At 65.2% G+C, this 20,501-nt stretch overlaps 2 protein-coding genes across 4 annotated transcripts; both read left to right on the plus strand.

The window, feature by feature from the left end:
- Window positions 1–1,468: 1,468 nt before the first annotated feature.
- RPS26 (ribosomal protein S26) lies at window positions 1,469–2,891 on the plus strand. The gene is made up of 4 exons (XM_015300309.4): window positions 1,469–1,496; window positions 2,080–2,257; window positions 2,541–2,671; window positions 2,781–2,891. Exons 1-4 carry the CDS (start codon window positions 1,494–1,496, stop codon window positions 2,814–2,816), a joined length of 348 nt encoding a protein of 115 aa, XP_015155795.1. The 5' UTR covers window positions 1,469–1,493; the 3' UTR covers window positions 2,817–2,891.
- A 609-nt stretch (window positions 2,892–3,500) lies between these two features.
- On the plus strand, window positions 3,501–20,433 carry ERBB3 (erb-b2 receptor tyrosine kinase 3). Of its 3 annotated transcripts, NM_001044669.1 has the most exon segments (29): window positions 3,501–3,659; window positions 6,555–6,706; window positions 7,276–7,462; window positions 8,646–8,771; window positions 9,643–9,708; window positions 9,787–9,905; window positions 11,122–11,263; window positions 11,347–11,460; window positions 11,571–11,691; window positions 11,772–11,845; window positions 11,917–12,007; window positions 12,788–12,987; window positions 13,769–13,901; window positions 14,815–14,905; window positions 14,982–15,136; window positions 15,348–15,401; window positions 15,596–15,737; window positions 15,903–16,022; window positions 16,111–16,209; window positions 16,294–16,479; window positions 16,567–16,722; window positions 17,371–17,446; window positions 17,522–17,668; window positions 17,761–17,858; window positions 17,937–18,080; window positions 18,334–18,402; window positions 18,679–18,943; window positions 19,285–19,717; window positions 19,719–20,429. In NM_001044669.1, coding segments are annotated over 29 exon segments (3,960 nt in total). In that variant the 5' UTR covers window positions 3,501–3,568; the 3' UTR covers window positions 19,828–20,429.
- Window positions 20,434–20,501: the final 68 nt, after the last annotated feature.

Below are 20,501 nucleotides of genomic sequence, written 5' to 3' on the forward strand. Positions count from 1 at the left end.
CAGCTCTCTGTGCCCCCCCCACCCCCCCCCCAGTCCGGCCCCACTGAGGGGGGGGGGGGCTGGCACAACTCTGAGCAGCAAAGGGGCCGTGGGGCGAAGGCTCTGTGCTCCCTCAGCCCCACACCTGGGGGGGGAGGGGGGGCTTTGAGGGCGATAACCAAAAACGGGGGTGTATAAGGAGGGGGGGGGGGGTCCCCCTTGGCACCCCCCTCCCCCCCCCCCCCCCCCACCGCATGTACCCTCAGCAGGGGCTGCTCTCTCCCTGAGGGTGAAACCAAAGGCTGATTCTTTTCTATGGGATAACACAACCACCTCACACGGCAGCGCTTCGCTCCGGATTTCAGTTCATTTTGGGTTCCTATTTTCCTCCTTTCACGTGGCAGCCGCCGACTCCGTGTCCGGAGCTCATAAAGAGCGGGGGGGAGGGGTGGGGGGAGGGGGTATAGGGGGGCAATTGGGCTGAGGGAGGGGGGGGGGCTCTGAGCCCACCCCCCCCACCTTCCCACCCCTCCCCTCACCCAGAGGAGCTCAGGGCTGCGCTGTCGCTTTGCTTTACAGCAGACGTAGGGATTTTGTACCCCCCCAGGTCGCGTCCCCCTCCTGTACATATCTATATTTTTTAATCAGATGTATGAAGAACAACGACGATGTGCAATACCCCCCCCCCACCCCCCACCCCCCCCCCATCCCCTTCTCCTCCTTAACGCGTTTCATTTGTAGCGTCCATGGGTTCGCTGTCCCCTCTCCTCCCCCCCCCCCACCGCCCCCCCCCCGTGCGGTCGGAGCCGCTCCGCAGCTTTTGTATCTGTACCATAGTGTAAGTACCTTTGTGGATGAGATCTACTGTAAGTTTTGTACTGTACGGCTGAGGTCTGTTACAAATAAACCGCATAATTTAACGCTGCGTCGCTGGGAGGGGGGGGGGGGGGGTGCGGGGGGGGGTGGATGGGACACCCCAGGGTTGGGGGCGGACAGATTTGGGGGGGCTGTAGGACCCTTTTGGGGGTGCAGGATGTACTTTAGGGGATGAGGGGCACTTCAGATGGGGCTCAGGATACTTTGGGAGGGGGGGGGGGCGCAGGCCACGTGACCCAGGACCCCCGCGCTGCCCTCCGAGCCGCGCGTTACCGCCTTCTTCTCCCCCCCCGGACTACATTTCCCAGCGTCCCCCGCGGCGCACACGCACCACGTGCCGCACGCGACGCACGCAGTCACCTCACCGTCACGCACTGCGCGGATCCCTCCGCCGCCCGCAGGAAAAGTAGTCCCGATCCCCTCTCCCCCAACCCTCCCAGTACCGGACCCGACCCCACCCCCGCTCCTCTCCACCCCCCAACCGGGGCCGCGTTGAAGGCCCGGAACGGCGCTGCGGGGCGCTGCGGACGGCGCAGAGGCCACTTCCGGGCGGCACAGGAGCCACTTCCGGGCGGAGCGCTGCTATATAAAGGCGGCGGCGCGTGGCCGGGCCCTCTTCCGCCGCCCCCGGGAGCGCGATGGTGAGCCGTGGCGGCGGCGGATCGGGCTGGGAGGGGGATAGAGGGGGGCCTGAGGGGCGGGGGGGGGGTGTGGGGAGGCCTCGTGGGGTGCAGGGAGGCCGCGGCGGTTGTAGTGAGGTGGGACGTGGGTTGGGCTGTGGGGGGTCCTTAGGGAGAGGCTTTGTGGGGCTGTGGGGAAATGAGGGGGAGTGGGAAAGGGGGGGGGTTGGGGGTCGCTGTGGGATGGTGGAGTGGGGGGCTGTGGGGAGATGAGGGGGGGTGGGGGGGGCTGGGCGTGGAGGTCCGTAGGGGATTATAGGAGGTTCTGGGGAGGGGTCTTTATGGGGTTGGGGTCTTTGAGGGGGTGCTGAGGGTATTTAGGGGAGGAATGAGGGATCCTTGTAGGGCGGTGGGAGATTGAAGGGGGGGCTGGGGAGGTGAGAGGGGGTCCATGGGAGTCTTTGTGGGGATGTGGGGAGGTTTGGGGTACGTGGGAAGGGAGAGCTGTGCCTGGGGGCGCCGCCAGGATAAGGCGGGGGGGCTCACAGCAGTTCTGGGCTCTGCCCCCCCCCCCCCCTTCTCCCCTTCCCCAATCCCACCTCAGACGAAGAAGAGGAGGAACAACGGTCGGGCCAAGAAGGGCCGCGGCCACGTCCAGCCCATCCGCTGCACCAACTGCGCCCGCTGCGTCCCCAAGGACAAAGCCATCAAGAAGTTCGTCATCAGGAACATCGTGGAGGCTGCAGCCGTCAGGGACATCTCGGAGGCCAGCGTCTTCGACTGTAAGGGCTGCAGGATGGGCACTGGGGGGGGCTCTGGGCTGTGGTTTCCCCCCCCCTCTGTAATGGGTCCGAGCCCTGAGTGAGTGGAGGCTGCAGTGACAGCTGTGTGGTGGCAGCGCTGTGCTGCTGCTTTCCCACTGGGGAACGGTGCTTAATGGGGCATTGCAGCCCTGTGAGTGCCGCTGTTGTCCCCTGCATGGGGGATGCTGTCCCCCCCAGGGCTGTACAGAAGGTGGGGGCTCACCCCTCTTTGCTCCTCCCCCCCCCCCCCTTTTTTTGCCAGCCTATGTCCTGCCCAAGCTGTACGTGAAGCTGCACTACTGCGTCAGCTGTGCCATCCACAGTAAGGTGGTGAGGAACCGCTCACGGGAGGCCCGCAAGGACCGGACCCCCCCGCCCCGCTTCAGGCCAGCGGTACGTATTGGGGTGGGGTGTGTTGGGGTCACCGGGAGGGTTGGGATCTGCTCCCCATGCCCCCCCCCCCCCTATTTCATCTCACTGATGTTTTGCTTTTGTGTTGCAGGGTGCAGCCCCACGGCCTCCCCCCAAGCCCATGTAAGGAGAAGATAGCTGGAAATGTCCCCGGGCTGCAAATGTCCCTGAGTTCAGTCTGAATAAAGGACTTGAGACCAAAGCTGGCTCTGTGCCTGATTGTTCCATGGGGAGAGTGTGTGTATGGGAGGGGGAAGGGGGGGCTGCTTTGGACTCTGTGCGGGTGTTTGTAGGGTTCTCTGGGCTGTTCTGGGGGGGTTCCCACCCCCTCATCGAGGGCAGCAATGCCCTTTTCCCCCTCTGCAGAGATGATTGGAGGGCGGGGGGGGGCGCTGTACCCCACAGGGGATCCCCTGCAGGATCCTCTCCTATACTGCACGGTGTTACCTGGCCGGGGGGGGGCAGTGCTGGGGCTCCGCAGCGCTGTGTGCAGGTGAGCGAGGTGTTGTGGGGAGGGGGCGGGGTCTGCGGGTAGCGATGTGTTGTGCTGCGGATGGGGACTCTCCCTGCATCCTGCTCAGCTCAGGACGGGGGGGGGCAGCAACCTGAACCCCCCCCCCCGCAGGGTGGAGCTACGGGATCCCGACTGCCCCACGCGGTGCGGGGGCTGCGGAAGGACCCGATCCCTCCGGGGGGGGGGTCCGGGAGCTGTGCGGGGTCCCCGGTTGCCGCCGTCCCTCGGCTCTGGGGCCGCCCCCGCCCCGCCCCACCCGGCCCAACCCAACCCGTCCCGCCCCGGCGGCCCCGCGCCAGGTGCATTCCCCCCGCCGCGCCCGGGCACGCCGCAGCCGCCGGGCGCCGCTCGGAGAGGCGCCGAGGATGCCCCGGTCCCGGTTCCGGCCCCGCGCGTTGCTCTGTGCGGTTCTCCTATTGCTGCTCCACAGCCCCGCGCCCGGCTCCGGTCAGGCAGGTGAGCACCGCACCGGGAACGGGAACTGCACCGGGAGTGGGAACTGCACCGGGAGCGGGTGGGTGTGCGGGGCACGGGGAGCGCGGGGCGCCGGGAGCGGTGCGGGTACCGGCAGAGCTCGGGGTTACCGGCAGCGCTCGGAGCACCGGGAATTGGGGGGGCTCTGCGCCGTTGGGTCCCGGGACGCACGGACGGACCCGCGGAAGTTCCCGGTCCCCGCGCCCCGTTCTCAACGCCGCGACCCCGGAAAAACCCCGCACCGGGGGCTGAGGGGGGTCCGCTCCCGGTAAAGCCCATCGGGTCCCCCCGCACCCCTTCCTCGGCCGAACCCCCCCTTCGCCCTCCCCCCTGTGCGGCACCTGCAGCCCCCGCAGCTCCGCGGATATTTCGGGCCGCGCCGGGAACCGGACGGGAGGAGGCGGCGACCGAAGCCCTACCGGGACCCCCCCGGCGCCGCATTGGGGGAACGGGTAGCCGGGACGCGGTTCCCGGAAGGACGGGCAGAACCCGGGTGTTGTTTTTCAACCCCAAAAGGAAAACACCGAGGGCAGATCGCGGGGGTGGGGCCGGGCGCGGTGCGGCGAACGTGCGGGGAGCGCAGCGGGAGGGGCTGCGGCCATGTGCTGCGGGCGCGGTGCGGGGCGGGCGCGACGTCGGGGGGACGCGAGGACCGCGACAGCACCGAATCCACGGCGTGTTTTGTTGGGGCTCCGTGGGTTCCGACCCCCCCGGCACCCACCGACGGCCGCACCGCCCCTCCAACCCCCCCCATCCCCCCCCTCCCCAAATCCCAGCGTTCCCCCCCCGGTCCCAACTCAGAGCCGCTTTGTTCGCGGCCCCACGCACACAGCCCCCTTTGTGCCGCCCGCGGTGTCGGGGGCGGGAGGTCGGCCCCCCCCCCCGTTTCGTTCCGTTCCTTCGGCCCCTCCCGCCGCGCTATTCCTGGCCGAGGGGCCGTCGGGGCGCGCAGATAGCGGCGTTCCGGAGCTGCCGTCGGGCTCAGTGTGCTGATAACGCCGCGCTGCCGTCCCCCCCCCGCTTCTACAACCCCCCCCCCCGCCCCGGGCAGGTGCACGGGGGGTCCCGCGGGGGGGACACCTCCAAAGCAACACGCGTTCCCCGCAGCTCCGCAGCGCTGCGCCCACCTCGGGACCCCCAGTGCCGGCTGTGGGGGTCCCAATCCCCGCGGCGTCGGGGCTGCGGCCGCGCCCCCCACAGCTGAGGCCTTTTTATAGCCCCTTCCCATGGAAATAGCTCCGGTCCCGGGAGGGTGGGGGCGGGAGGGGGTCTGCTGCTGCCGCTGCTGCTATAGCCGTCCCCCCGCGCCCCTCCTGCGCTGCATTGAGCTGTGCCCGTCCTCTGCACCCCCCCCGGGGGCGCGGGCCCTTATCCACCCCTGTGCCGGTACAGACAAAGCGCCCATTGAGCGCCCCGTGCGCCCCCCCCGCGGGTCTGAGTCACGTCTGGGCCCGGGCTGAGCCCCCCGGGGGTGCGCGCCCCCCCCCCCCCCTCCCCCCGCCGCCTTTTGGGGGCTCCGCTCCCCCCCACCCCGCTCCACAATCAGCGCTTTGTGCGGATGCGGGGAGGGGGCCCCGTGCACAAAGAGGCCCTGTGCGCCCCGTCGGGGGGGGGGGGGGGCAGGGAATCATTAACCCTGGGGCCGTGGGGAGGAGGGGGGGGGCCGGGTCCGAAGTCCGGGTGTGTGTGTGTGGGGGGGGGGGGGGCACTGCCCGCAGCGCCCGCATTGCGCAATCCTCACCCGTCCGGTTCGGGTGGTGCGTGGGGAGGGGCGGGGACGGGGCCGTGGGAGGGGGACGGGGCCAAAGGGGAGGGCACTGCCATGGGGCGGGGGGGGGGAAAGAGGGGAAAAGTGGGGGCACCGCCGTGGTCACCGTTGGGGGGACACCGTGAGGGGATTGGGGGGGGGGGGGGGGGCAGGGACATGCGGGAGGGATGGGGTCATTGAGGAGGGGATGGGGGCAATGCGGTGGGACCGGGATGTGTCGGTTTGGAAGGGGTGTGGGGACACTATTGGGGTTGTGGATGCTATTAGGTTAGGGACACTGTGGGGTTGGGGACACTGGGGCTGGGGGTGCTGTGGGGTTGGGGACACTGTTGGAGTTGGGGGTGTTGTGGGGTTGGGGACACTATTAAGTTAGGGACACTGCTGGGGCTGGGGACCCTATTGGGTTAAGGACACTGTGGGGTTGAGGATGCTGTGGGGTTGGGGACACCATGGAGGTTGTGGACACTATTAGGTTAGGGACAGTATTGGGGTTGGGGACACTGTGGGGTTGGGGACAGTATTGGATTGGGGACACCGGGGCTGGGGACATTACTGGGTTAGACATGCTGTGGGGTTGGGGACAATATTGGGATTGGAGACACTGTTAGCTGTGGGGGCACTGCTGGGGTTGGGGACACTGTGGGGTTGGGGATGCTATGGGGTTAGAGACGCTGTGGGGTTGGGCACAGCAGAGTTGGGGACAGTATTGGGGTTAGAGACAATACTGGGGTTGGGGACAGTATGGGAGCTGGAGGCGCTGCGGGCTTCAGGATGGTATTGGGTTGGGGACACTGTGGGGTTGGGGACACTATTAGTTTAGGGACAGCATTGGGGTTGGGGATGCTGTGGGGTTGGGGATGCCACTGGGGCTAGGGATGCCATTGGGGTTGGGGACGCTGTGGGGTTGGGGACAGCATTGGGGTTGGGGACAGCATTGGGGTTGGGGATGCTGTGGGGTTGGGGATGCCATGGTTGGGGACAGCATTGGGGTTGGGGACACTGTGGGGTTGGGGACGCCACGGTTGGGGACAGCATTGGGGTTGGGGACGCTGTGGGGTTGGGGACGCCATGGTCAGGGCGCAGTGCCCCCCAGCAGTGCCATCCCACAGTGTGTGCAGGGACGCTGAACGGGCTGAGCGTGACGGGCGATGCGCAGCACCAGTACCGAACGCTGCACAAAATGTACAACAACTGCGAGATCGTGATGGGCAACCTGGAGATCGTCCTCATCGACCACACCCAGGACCTCTCCTTCCTGCAGGTGGGGAGGGGGTGACAACCCCCACCCACGCACCCTCCACTGTGGGGTCATGGGGGTGATGCATCCCCACCCCATCCCACCCCATCCCCTTCCCATCCCATGCCCTTTCCCCATCTCCATCCCCCCTTCCCCATCTCCATCCCCCCTTCCCCATCTCCATCCCCCCTTCCCCATCTCCATCCCCCCTTCCCCATCTCCATCCCCCCTTCCCCATCTCCATCCCCCCTTCCCCATCTCCATCCCCCCTTCCCCATCTCCATCCCCCCTTCCCCATCTCCATCCCCTTCTCCATCCCCTTCCCCTCCCCATCTCCATCCCCTCCCATCCCATCCCCTTCCACATCTCCATCTCCCCATCTCCATCCCCTTCCCCATCTCCATCCCCTTCCCCTCCCCACCTCCATCCCTTCCCATCCCATCCCCTTCCACATCTCCATCTCCATCTCCCCATCTCCATCTCCCCATCTCCATCTCCCCATCTCCATCTCCCCATCTCCATCTCCCCATCTCCATCCCCTTCCCCTCCCCATCCCATCCCTTCCCCATCCCACCTCCATCCCATCCCCGCAGACCATCCGGGAGGTGACGGGTTACATCCTCATCGCCATGAACGTCTTCTCCACGCTGCCCCTGCGCAACCTGCGCGTCATCCGCGGCACGCAGTTCTACGAGGAGAAATACGCGCTCTTCGTGCTGCTCAACTACAACCCCAACGCCACCCACGCGCTGCGCCAGCTCGGCCTCAACCGCCTCACAGGTGGGGCCGTGTCCCTGCCGTCCCCACCACTGCTTGGTGCCACCCTCCCCGAGACCCCTGTGGCCTGCAGTGGGGCTGTGCCCCACCGTCCCCATTGCAGAGCGGTGCCATCCGTGTGTGCTCCGTGGTTCCCATCCTGGAGCTGCGCCATCCCCGGTCCCCCACCCCAGTGCAGTGCTGTGTCCCCACTGTCCCCTTCCCTGTGGTCCCCATCCCATAGCAGTGCTGTGTCCCCATTGTCCCCATCCCCATTGTCCCCATCCCTGTGGTCTCCCATCCCATAGCAGTGCTATGTCCCCATTGTCCCCATCCCAGAGCGGTGCCATGTCCCCATTGACCCCATCCCCATGGTCCCCCATCCCATAGCAGTGCTGTGTCCCCATTGACCCCATCCCCATGGTCCCCCATCCTATAGCAGTGCTGTGTCCCCATTGTCCCCATCCCTGTGGTCCCCATCCCATAGCAGTGCTTTGTCCCCATTGTCCCCATCCCTGTGGTCCCCCATCCCATAACAGTGCTGTGTCCCCATTGTCCCCATCCCTGTGGTCCCCATCCCATAGCAGTGCTATGTCCCCATTGTCCCCATCCCTGTGGTCCCCATCCCATAGCAGTGCCGTGTCCCCATTGTCTCCATCCCCATTGTCCCCATCTCTGTGGTCCCCCATCCCATAGCAGTGCTGTGTCCCCATTGTCCCCATCCCTGTGGTCCCCCATCCCATAGCAGTGCCGCGTCCCCATTGTCCCCATCCCAGAGCGGTGCCGTGTCCCCATTGTCCCCATCCCCGTGGTCCCCCATCCCATAGCAGTGCCGTGTCCCCATTGTCTCCATCCCCACTGTCCCCATCTCTGTGGTCCCCATCCCAGAGCAGTGCTGTGTCCCCATTGTCCTCATCACACAGTGATAATATCCCCCTGTGGCCCCCACCCCATAGCAGTGCCACCCCCCCTGCCCCCCCCCACTGTGGTGCCACCCCCCCACCCCATGGTCCCCTTCTGCCCACCCCAGGGCTGTGCCATCCCTGTGCCCCATTTCCCCCCCCCAGAGCACTGTATCCCCATGGTGCCCCCATAATGAAGCAGTGCCACTCTCCTCACCCCATGCCCCCCTGTCCAGAGGTGCCATCCCATAGGGCTGGGGGGGGTGGGGGGGGCACAGCCCGACGCCCACCGCTGCTCCCCACAGAGATCCTGGCGGGCGGTGTTTACATAGAGAAGAATGAGCAGCTGTGCCACGTGGACACCGTGGAGTGGAGGGACATTATGAGGGACCCCCGGCTGGAGCCCGTGGTGGGGGACAACGGCAGAGCGTGTGCGTGGGGCACCGCACCCCCGCTGACCCCTCACCCCACACAGAACCCACACTGACCCTTCACTGACCGCTCACCCCATACAGACCCCACACTGACCCATCACTGACCCCTCACCCCATGCAGACCCCACACTGACCCATCACTGACCCCTCACCCCATACAGACCCCTCACTGACTCTTCACCCCACACTGACCCCACACTGACCCCTCACTGACCCCTCACCGACCTCTCACTCCACACAGAACCCACACTGACCCCTCACCCCATAGAGACCCCACACTGACCCCACACCCCATGCAGACCCCACAGTGATCCCACATTCCACACTGACCCCAAACACCCCACACTGATCCCCCCCTCCCCACAATGACCCCATACCCCACAGTGACCCCACACTGATCCCCCTTCCTCACATTGACCCCACTGACCCCATACAGCCCACACTGACCCCCACTGACCCCAAACCCCATACAGTCCCTACACTGACCCCCACACCCCTCAGTGATCCCCACCCCCCTCACCCCACACACCCCACACTGACCCACTGACCCTCCCTTCCCCCCACTGACCCCACACTGACCTCACACTCCATACAGACCAACCCTAACCCTTCTCCACACTGATCCCACACCCCACACTGACCCCACAGATCCCCCCCCAGACCCTCTCACCCCATGCAGACCCCCCACACCCCACAGCAACCCCACACTGACCCCACAGACCCCACACTTAATCCACATTGACCCCACATCCCATACAGACCCAAACCTAACCATTCTCCACGTTGAGCCTACAGCCCCCCCCCGACCCCACAGCCCCCCCCTGACCCCACACACCCCCCCCTGACCCCGCTATGCTCTGTCCCACAGGCGCCCCATGCCACGAGAGCTGCGGAGGGCACTGTTGGGGGCCGGGCCCCGAGGACTGCCAGCAGTGTGGGTACCGGGGGGGCCGTGGGGGGGGGGGGGTTATGGGGTGCTGCCCCCCACCCCACTCACCCCCTCTCCCCACAGTGACGAAGACCATCTGTGCACCGCAGTGCAACGGGCGCTGCTTCGGGCGGGCGCCCAATGAGTGCTGCCATGAGGAGTGTGCGGGGGGGTGCACCGGTCCCCTCCAGACCCACTGCTTCGTATGTACCCCCCCCACACCACCACCATCCATCCTTCTGTTTGTCCGTCCTCTGTGTCAGTCTGTCTGTCTGCCCCTCTATGGGGTGGGGGTCTTGTCCCCATGCCACCCCCCCCCCCCCAACCCCCCCCAACCAGGTATACAGTGGGGTGATTCCGGGGGAGGGCTGTCTGTCCACCCATCCCTCCCATGTGTCCATCTGTCCATCCAGCCACCCACGTGTCCGTCTGTCCATGGAGGGGGGTGGGGGGGTTCATCTGTGCTCTCCCAGGGTGGGGGTGGGGGGGTCTGTCTGTGTGTCCGTCCTTCTGTCCGTCTGTGGGGAGGGTTCCCACCTGTGCACCCAGGGGTGGGTGTGGGGCAGTGCTGTCCGTCCCTCTGTCTGTCCCTCTGTCCATCTGCCTGTCTGTTTGTCCTTCGTCCTATCTGTTCTGTCCATCCTTCTGTCCCCCCATCCCTCTGCCCGTTCATCTGTCTGTCTGTCCCTTCATCCTTCCTTCTGTCCATCTCTGTCCCCCTATCCCTCTGTCCATCTGTCTGTCTGTTCTGTCCATCCTTCTGCCCCTCCTTCTCTCCATCCCTCTGCCCATTCATCTGTCTGTCTGTCTGTCTCTTTGACCTTCTTTCTGTCTGTCCTTCTGTCCCCCTATCCCTCTGTCCATTCCTCTGTCCCTCTGTCTATTTGTCAGTCCGTCTGTCTGTCCCTTTGTCCTTCATTCTGTCCATCCTTCCACCCCTCCATCCGTTTGCCCATCCATCTGTCCCTTCGTCCTTCCTTCTGTCCATCTCTGTCCCCCTATCCCTCTGTCCATCTGTCCGTCTATTCTGTCCATCCTTCTGCCCCTCCTTCCCTCCATCCCTCTGCCCATTCATCTGTCTGTCTGCCTCTTTGTCCCCCCATCCCTCTGTCCGTCCCTCTGTCCATTTGTCCTTCCTTCCGTCCGTTCTGTTCATCCCTCTGTCATTCCTCCATCCTTCTGCCCATCTGTCTGCCCATCTGTCTGTCCCTACGCCCTTCATTCTGTCCATCCTTCCACCCCTCCATCCCTCTCTCCATTCATCCATCCGCGTCTGTCCCTTTGTCCTTCATTCCATCCATCCCTCCCTCCCATCTCTGCCCATCTCTCTCCCTCTCTCCCTTCACCCCCATTCCCCCCTCCGTCCCTCTGTCCATCCACCCACCCAACACCCTTTGACTCCCCCTCTCCCCCCCCCAGGCGTGCCGACACTTCAATGACAGCGGTGCGTGCGTCCCGCTGTGCCCGCAGCCCCTCATCTACAACAAGCTGACCTTCCAGCTGGAGCCCAACCCCGACACCAAGTACCAGTATGGCAGCGTCTGCGTGCGGAGCTGCCCCCGTGAGCAGGGGGGGGGATATGGGGGGGGGGAAAGGGGGTTTGGGGGGGGGAGGGTCTGAGTGAGCCCCCACTTCTCACCATAGATAACTTCGTGGTGGATCAGAGCTCGTGCGTGCGCGCCTGCCCCAGCAATAAGATGGAGGTGGAGAAGAATGGGCTGAAGATGTGCGAGCCGTGCGCCGGGCTGTGCCCCAAAGGTGTGGGGATGTGTGGGGGGTGGGTTGGGGGGCGGGGGGGGGGGGTGAGATGCACTGTCATCATATGTGTGTGTATCCCCCCCCCCCCCAAACCCCCCTTCCCAATGCAGCCTGTGAGGGCACCGGCGCCGGCAGCCATTACCAAACAGTGGACTCCAGCAACATCGACAGCTTTGTGAACTGCACCAAGATCCTGGGCAACCTGGACTTCCTCATCACCGGCCTGGAGGGGTGAGATGGGGGGGGGGGGAGTGGGAGGGGTGGGGCTTTGGGGTGTCCCCCCCCCACTACTGACAGCCATGGCCCTGCAGGGACCCCTGGCGCAACATCTCAGCGCTGGACCCCGAGAAGCTGAATGTGTTCCGCACAGTGCGGGAGATCACAGGTGGGAGTGGAGCCGGGGGTGGGGAGATGAGACCCCCCCCCACAGCCCCTGACCCCCCCCACCTCCCTCAGGGTATCTCAACATCCAGTCCTGGCCAAAGCATATGCACAACTTCAGCGTCTTCTCCAACCTGGAGACCATTGGGGGACGGAGCCTCTACAAGTGAGACCCCCCCCCCAACCCCAACCCCCTGTCCCCCATTGGTCCCCGTGTCCCTCCTGTGCTCATCCCCGCTGCCTTCTGGCCTTCCTCCATTCCTTCACCCCCCCCATTTTCCCTCTGTGTCCATCAGCTGTGCGTCCCCCATCGCCCCTTTGTCACCCCACACCCCACCGTGGTCCCCTCTGCCCCCACATCCCTCAGCTGCACATCCCCTTCTTCCACATCTCCCACCCCACTGCTGTCCCTCTGCCCCACCTTCACCCATCTTCCATCATCCCCTTCTGCCCCATTCCTACCTCCCATTGCTGTCCCTTCATCCCCCCATTCTCCCCCATCCCCACACCCCATTGTGGCTCCCTCTGTCCCCCGTATCCCTCACCTTCACATCCCCTTCTTCCACACCCCCTCATCCCACTCTTATCCATCATCCCCTTCTGCCCCATTCCTGCCTCCCACCCCTGTCCCTCCATCCCCCATTCCCTCCATCCCCCATTCCCCCCCATCCCCACACCCCACCGTGGTCCCCTCTGCCCCCACGTCCCCACATCCCCACATCCCTCAGCTGCAAATCCCCTTCTTCCACATCTCCCACCCCACTGCTGTCCCTCCATCCCTCCTTCACCCATCTTCCATCATCCCCTTCTGCCTCATTCCTACCTCCCCCCCCATCCCTCCATCCCCCCCTACCCATCCCCACACCCTACCGTGGTCCCCCCCCCCCATCCCCATATCCCCGCACCATCCCTCCCCATGACCCCTGACCCCCTCCTGCCCCTCCAGCCGGGGTTTCTCCCTTCTCATCATGAAGAACGACAACGTGACATCGCTGGGGCTGCGTTCGCTGCGGGAGGTGAGTGCGGGCCGGGTTTACATCACCGAGAACCGCCGTCTGTGTTACCTGCACACGGTGCAGTGGGCGGCGCTGTCCCGGCGCCGGGCCGACCTCGACATCCGCAACAACAAACCACGTGGCAAATGCCGTGAGTGATGGGGGGCGGGGGGGGGGGGGAAGGGGGAGTGGGGATGGGGGGATGGAGGGACAGGGGTGGGAGGTAGGAATGGGGCAGAAGGGGATGATGGATAAGAGTGGGATGAGGGGGTGTGGAAGAAGGGGATGTGAAGGTGAGGGATGTGGGGACAGAGGGGACCACAGTGGGGTATGGGGATGGGGGGATGGAGGGACAGGGGTGGGAGGTAGGAATGGGGCTGAAGGGGATGATGGATAAGAGTGGGATGAGGGGGTGTGGAAGAAGGGGATGTGAAGGTGAGGGATGTGGGGGTGTGGGGACAGAGGGGACAACAGTGAGGTGTGGGGATGGGGGGGAATGGGGGGATGGAGGGACAGGAGATGGAGGCAGGAATGGGGCTGAAGGAGTTGATGGATAAGAGTGGGATGAGGGGGTGTGGAAGAGGATGTGAAGGTGAGGGATGTGGGGGGCAGAGGGGACCACGGTGGGGTGAAGGGATGGGGGGGAATGGGGGGATGGAGGGACAGGGGAGGGAGGTAGGAATGGGGCAGAAGGGGATGACGGATAAGAGTGGGATGAGGGGGTGTGGAAGAAGGGGATGTGAAGGTGAGGGATGTGGGGGTGTGGGGACAGAGGGGACCATGGTGGGGTGCAGGGATGGGGGGGAATGGGGGGATGGAGGGACAGAGGGACAGCAATGGGAGGTAGGAATGGGGCAGAAGGGGATGATGGAAGATGGGTGAAGGAGGGACAGAGGGACAACAGTGGGATGACCCCCATCCTGTTCCTGCAGAGCAAGAGGGGAAGGTGTGCGACCCGCTGTGCTCTGCTGATGGCTGCTGGGGACCCGGCCCTGCGCAGTGCCTGTCCTGCAGACACTACAGCCGCCGTGGGGTCTGCGTGGAGTCCTGCAGCTTCACCCAGGGGTGAGCGGGGATGGGGGGCGGTGGGACCCATAGGGATGGGGGGTGTGAGGAGCCCCATGGGGGCATTGGGATCAGATGGAAGACAGAGGGGGCAGTAGGGTGTGATGGAGGTCATAGGGGGCATTGGGGTGTGATCGACTCCATGGGGGATCATTGGGATTGGACAAAGCCCATGGAGGGCGTTGGGGTTTGATGGACCCCATGGAGGGCGTTGGGATCAGATGGAGCCTATGGGGATCATTGGGGTGTGATGGACCCCATAGGGGGCACCGAGATCAGACGGAGTCCATGGAGAACACAGGGATGTGATGGACCCCATGGGGGACATTGGGGTGGGACTGATTCTGTGAAGGGCATCAGTGTGGGATGGACCCCATGGGGGGCATTGGAGTGGGATCAACCCAATGAAGGGCACTGGAATGGGATGGACTCCATGGGTGGCACTGGGGTGTGATGGACCCCATAGAAAGCATTAGGTGGGACAGACCCCATAGGGACCATCAGGATGGGATGTGCCCCATAGAGGCCTTTGGGGTGGGACAGATTCCATGGGGGGCATTGGAATGGGATCAACCTAATGGAGGGTGTTGGGATTGGACAGACCTCATAGAGACTACTGGGGTATTATATACCACATGGGGGGCATCGGGGTGTGATGGGCTCCATAAAAGGCAATGGAGTGGAACAGACCCCATAGAGACCACCAGGATGGGATGGACCCCACGGGGGGCATTGGAGTGGAATCAACCCAATGAAGGGCATTGGGATCGGATGGACCTCATGGGGGGCATCGCAGTGTGATGGACCCCATAGAGACCATCGGGGTGGGACGGACCCCATGGCGGGAAGCAGGGTGGGCTGACCTGGGGGGGGGGGGGAGTGCTCAGTGCTGACCCCTCACCCCATCCCACAGTGAGACGCGGGAGTTCGCCGAAGGGACCGAATGCTTCGAGTGCCACCCGGAGTGTGAGCGCGTGGAGGGCGGCATCACCTGCAACGGCTCAGTATGGCATGGAGGGGGGGGGACGGGACAGCAAGGACACCCCCTGGGTGCTCAACACCCCCCCCCCTGCCCTATAGGGCGCTGACACCTGCACCCGTTGTGCCCATTACCGTGATGGACCCCACTGCGTGGAGCGCTGCCCCGAAGGCATCCTGGGCGAGCGCGGCCCCATCTACAAATACCCGGACAGCAGCAGGGAGTGCCGGCCCTGCCATGAGAACTGCACCCGTGGGTGTGTGGGGGGGATGGGGGCAATGGGGGGGGGGTGGGGGAATGGGGAGAAATGGGGAGAAATGGCGGAGAATGGGATGCAGTGGGGGCAATGGGGAGAAATGGGGGCAATGAGGGGGAATGGAGGAGAATGGGAAGCAGTCAGTGCAATGGGGGGCTGTGTGTGGTGCACGGCTCACCCCCTTCTGCTCCTCCCCCCCCCCCTCCCCCAGGTGCACAGGGCCACTGCTGCAGGACTGCCTGGGGGATGCACTGCCCAGTGCCAGGTATGGGGTCTTTAGGGCGCTTGGGGGTTCCCTTGGCCTCGTTGTGCTGTGCTGTGCCACTTGGGGCCGTTCCCCGCCCACGTGGGTGCTCAGTGCCCCCCTCCTGGCCGCGCTGTCTCCGTGCTGTGGGGCACAGCTGTGGGCAGCGCGTGGTACGGATGGCACCGGAGCTGAGCCCCGTCCCCCCCACCCAGGAGAGCCCCCACAGTGATCGCAGTGCTGGTGGTCGGAGGGCTCTTCCTCTCCTGCTCCTGCGTCCTGCTCTCCCTGCTCTATTGGCGTGGCAAGAAGATCCAGAAGAAGCGGGCGATGCGGCGCTACCTGGAGAGGGGAGAGGTGAGCGGGGGGGTCCGATGGGCAGGGGGTGCCCACCTCCATCCATCCCCTCCCGCACCTGTCTGTGTCCGCTGCCCCATCCGTCCTCATCCCCGTCTGCTTCCACCCCGTTTCTCCCCATCCTTCTTCTCTCTTTCCCCATCTCTGTCCCCACTCCCCCTGCAGAGCCTGGAGCCGCTGGATCCCAGCGAGAAGGCCAACAAGGTGCTGGCTCGCATCTTCAAGGAGACGGAGCTGAAGAGGCTGAAGGTGTTGGGCTCGGGCGTGTTTGGCACCGTGCACAAGGTGAGGGGGGCTGGGTGGTGGTGGGGGGGGACAGTGGGGCCAGACACAGCACTCACATCCCATCCCCATCTCATCCCCCACCCCATAGGGCATCTGGATCCCGGATGGTGACTCCATCAAGATCCCAGTGAGCATCAAGGTGATCCAGGACTGGAGCGGGCAGCAGTCCTTCCACGCCGTCACCGACGTAAGTCCGGCTCTGTGCCCCCTCCCCGCCACCCACCACCCCTGGCTCTGATGTCTTTGTGTCCCCCCCCCCCCCCCCCACCAGCACATGTTGGCCATTGGCAGCCTGGACCACGCTTACATCGTACGGCTGCTGGGCATCTGCCCCGGCCCTCAGCTGCAGTTGGTGACGCAGCTGCTGCCGCTGGGCTCCCTGCTCGACTACGTGCGCAAAAACCGAGGCAGCATCAGCCCTCAGCTGCTGCTCAACTGGTGTGTGCAGGTGGCCAAGGTGAGTGCTGGGCTGCAGGCCGGGGGGGGTGGGAAGGTCCTCCCGTTGCCCCCCACCCTGCCACGCTGACCCCCACCCCGCACATAGGGGATGTATTACCTGGAGGAGCACCGCATGGTGCACCGCAACCTGGCGGCGCGCAACGTGCTGCTCAAGTCTCCCAGCCAGGCTCAGGTGGCCGACTTTGGCATTGCTGATCTGCTCTACCCCGACGACAAGAAGTACTTCTACAACGAGGTCAAGGTGGGACCCCGCATCGCTGCGCCTCTGTGCCCCCAAAACCCGTGCCGCGGGTCCCCCCCCCCCCCCCCCCACTCTTCATGTGCCCCCCAAATCCCATCCCGTAGGGCTGTTCCCATCTGGGTGTTCCCTGCCTGCTGTGAGTCCCTGCTCTGTGTGTCCCCAATACCCCCACGTGCGCCCTCTGTGTGTCCCCCAAACCTCCTCTCAATGGAGACCCCCCCACCCCTGTGTGTTCCCCCCCATCCCCAGGTCTGTCCCTATGCCCCCCCAGCCCCTCAACCCCCCCCACTCCCTGATCTGTCCTCATATCCCTCAGCCCTTCACCCCCCCCAAAATGGATCTGTTCCCATGTCCTCCAGCCCCCAACCCCCCTCCCCCCCAAAATAGGTCTATCCCCATGCCCCCCAGCCCCTCACCCCCCTAGTCCCCAATCAATCTGTCCCCATATCCCCAGCTCCTCCCCCTCACTGGGTCAGTCCCCACATCCTCCAGCCCCCAACCTCCCCCCAGGTCTGCCCCCATGCCCCCCAGCTCTTCACCCCCCCACTCCCTGATCTGTCCCCATGTCCCCCAGTCCCTCCCTCCCTCCCAAGTATGCCCCCATGCCCCCTAACCCATCACATCCCCTCACCCCCTCTCTCCTTGCAGACGCCCATTAAGTGGATGGCGCTGGAAAGCATTCATTTCGGGAAGTACACGCACCAGAGCGACGTGTGGAGCTACGGTGAGCACAGCCCCCCTAATCCCCCTTCAGCCCCCCCCCCCCCCCAAGCCCTGTACTCACACTGCTGCCCCCCAGGAGTGACACTGTGGGAGATGATGACCTTTGGGGCTGAGCCATACGCCGGGATCCGCTTGCCGGAGGTGCCCGACCTGCTGGAGAAGGGCGAGCGGCTCCCGCAGCCCCACATCTGCACCATCGACGTCTACATGGTGATGGTGAAATGTGAGTGGGGGGCACTGCCATGTGGGGGAGGGGGGGGGGGAGGCCCTGCCCGTGGCCCCCACCCCACCACGACCCTCTCTGGCTGCCCCCAGGCTGGATGATTGATGAGAACATCCGCCCCACCTTCAAGGAGTTGGCCAACGAGTTCACCCGCATGGCGCGTGACCCCCCCCGCTACCTGGTCATCAAGGTGGGTGAGAGCCCCCCCTCAGCCCCCCCCCCACCCCAGACTGGGATCCCACAGCTCCTCATATACCCATCCCAGCAGGAGAGTGGGGCCGTGCCGCCTGCCGAGCCCCCCACCCTGAGCGACAAGGAGCTGGATGAGATGGAGACGCTGGAGCTGGAGGAGGAGGAGCTGGATGTGTCCTTTGGCCTCTGTCCCCCCCGGCCACGGGGCAGCTGCACCCGGGTGAGCCTCCTACCCCCCCACCACCCTGGGGCCCCTGATATGGTCTGGCTGCATCCTGGGCATGGGGTCCTGTGACATGGTATGAGGCAGAGTGTGGGTCTGGGGTCCCCCATGGCTCCCCCTGACCCCAACTTCCCCTGGGGGGACAGAGCTGACCCTAACCATAAGCCATCACCCCAGTGGGACCCCAGCCCCCTTACCACAGTGGGGTGGGGTGCCCTGCTTGGTGCCAAACCCCCACGTTTCCCCACAGAGTCCCAGCCTGCTGAGCCCTCCAGCTGGATACATCCCCATGAACCAGCCCGGCCTCGGCAGCCGCCAGGTACCCGGATGGGTAGGGAGGGGAAAGAGGAGGGTCTGGGGGGAGGGGGGGGGGGGGGGGGGCGCAGAGGGTTTGGGCTGCATTACATTCCATTGCATTGCAGAGGATTTCATTGCATTTTATTGCATTGTATTGCAATGGGGTTGGGCTCAGGAGCGAGAGGGGTCTATGGGTGTTGGAGCTCCGAGGGTGAAGCGATAGCACTGAGGGGGGGGTAGTAGTGGACCTCCCCCCCCCCCCCCCCCCAACCCCACCAATCACTGCCATGTCCCACAGGGCACTGGGACGCGTCCACCGCGCCGCAGCCGCCAGGAATCTGTGGGGCGGACGGTGTCGGAGTCATCAGAGGGTCGGGGCACGGCCTCAGAGCTGGACCTGGCTGAGGGGCTGTCGCTGTCGGGCAGCCTCTGCCGCAGCCTGCGCTCACGGGGGGACAGTGCATACCTGTCCCAGAGGGAGAGCTTCCCCCCCCCGCCCCCCAGCTCCGAGGGCAGTGAGGAGGACGCCAATGGCTACGTCACACCCAGCTGCGCCGGAAGGGGTGAGGGTCTCAGCTGGAGGGTCTCATTCCTAATTGTGGGGGGTTCCTTCCCAGCAGGGTTTGGGCTGTGGGTGGGGGGGTCTCTCCTTGCAGAGCACTGGGGGGGGGGCTCCCATAGGTTGAGGGTTTCAGCCCCAGAGTTGAGTTTGGGGTTCCGTCTTTGCAGGGTTGGGGTTGGAGGGCTCAACATTTGGAGGGGAGGGCTGGGTGGTCCCTTCCCCAAACCCCTTCCCCAAACCCATCCCTGGCACAGCTGAACCCCCCGGGACTCAACCCCAGTCCTGTGGGCAGAGCGGGGAGATCTGAGGGGGCACAGCTGTTGTCTGACCTCCACTCTGCAGAACCAGAGCCCACGGGAGGCTCAGTACCGGAGCTGGAGGAGGAGTACGAGTACATGAACCGGCAGCCTGGGGCCCCCCTGCAAGCCCCCCCACCGCGGCCAGCCTCGCTGGAGGAGCTGGGCTACGAATACATGGAGGTGGGCTCAGAGCTGGGCAGCCCCGCAGGGCCCCCCCAGAGCCGTGGGGAGGAGGAGGAGGACTACGAGTACATGAACAAGCAGCCGCGGCTGAGCCGCTCGCTGGGCAACGTGGTGGGGGGGCTGGGACCCCGGCATGAGAGCTGCCCCCCCCGACATGACGGCTACACCGACATGCGGCCTGGGGAACCCACCCCGGCCCCACCTGAGGAGCAGGGCTATGAGGAGATGGAGGCGGTGCTGGCTCCCCGTGGTCCTCCCTGCCCCGGCTGCCGCAGCCCCCCCGGACCCCCCCCCGACCTGCATGAAGCCCCTTCGCAGCCTGGAAGCCTCGGACTGTGCCTTCGACAACCCCGACTACTGGCACAGCCGCCTCTTTGCTAAGGTGGACGCCCAGCGGACGTAGGGACCCCGTGCCCCCCCCAGGCTGTTTACACTGGATATGAAGGATCATCCCCCCCACACTGGTGCTGGATGGAGGGCACGAGACAAAACTCCATGGGGGACATGAAGAATGGGATTGGGGGCGGCCCTGCCTGGGGTGTGGGGCTGATCCCGAACCCCTCAGGCCTCATTGGGAAGGGGGGCTTGGACCCCTCTCCTGTCCACTGCCATGCCCCAGGGGTGATCCCAGCACTCCCCCTCCCTGCGGTGCTCCCCGTGTGCAGGACTGCGGCAGCAGGCCCTGGCTGGGGTTGGGGTCCCTGCTTTTGGGCTGGGGCGGGGGGTCTACCTGTGGGGTTGGGGTCCTCCCAGCTGCTGTGGGTGGAAGGCCCTGCATTTCTTTGCTTCCTGCAGGGGGTGGACTGGGGGTAACCTCTGACTGCAGGCTGGGCAGTGTGCCCACGCTGCGTGGCTACCCCAGCCCTGCTGAGAGGCTCTGTGGGTCAGGGCTGGGCCGTGCCCATGGGCCCTACAGAGGCCCTTTCACTGCACTCGGGGCATCTCTCCACTCCCAGGGAGGGAGTTGGTTCTCGTTTGTAAACGTGGAATAAATACATTTGGAATAAAACGGGCTGTGGCTGCTGATGTGCAATGGGGGGGTAAGGAGGAGGCAGGGGATGGGGTTGGCACCTGCTA

This window comes from Gallus gallus, chromosome 34, assembly GCF_016699485.2.
Source record: "Gallus gallus isolate bGalGal1 chromosome 34, bGalGal1.mat.broiler.GRCg7b, whole genome shotgun sequence".
Lineage (NCBI taxonomy): Eukaryota > Metazoa > Chordata > Aves > Galliformes > Phasianidae > Gallus > Gallus gallus.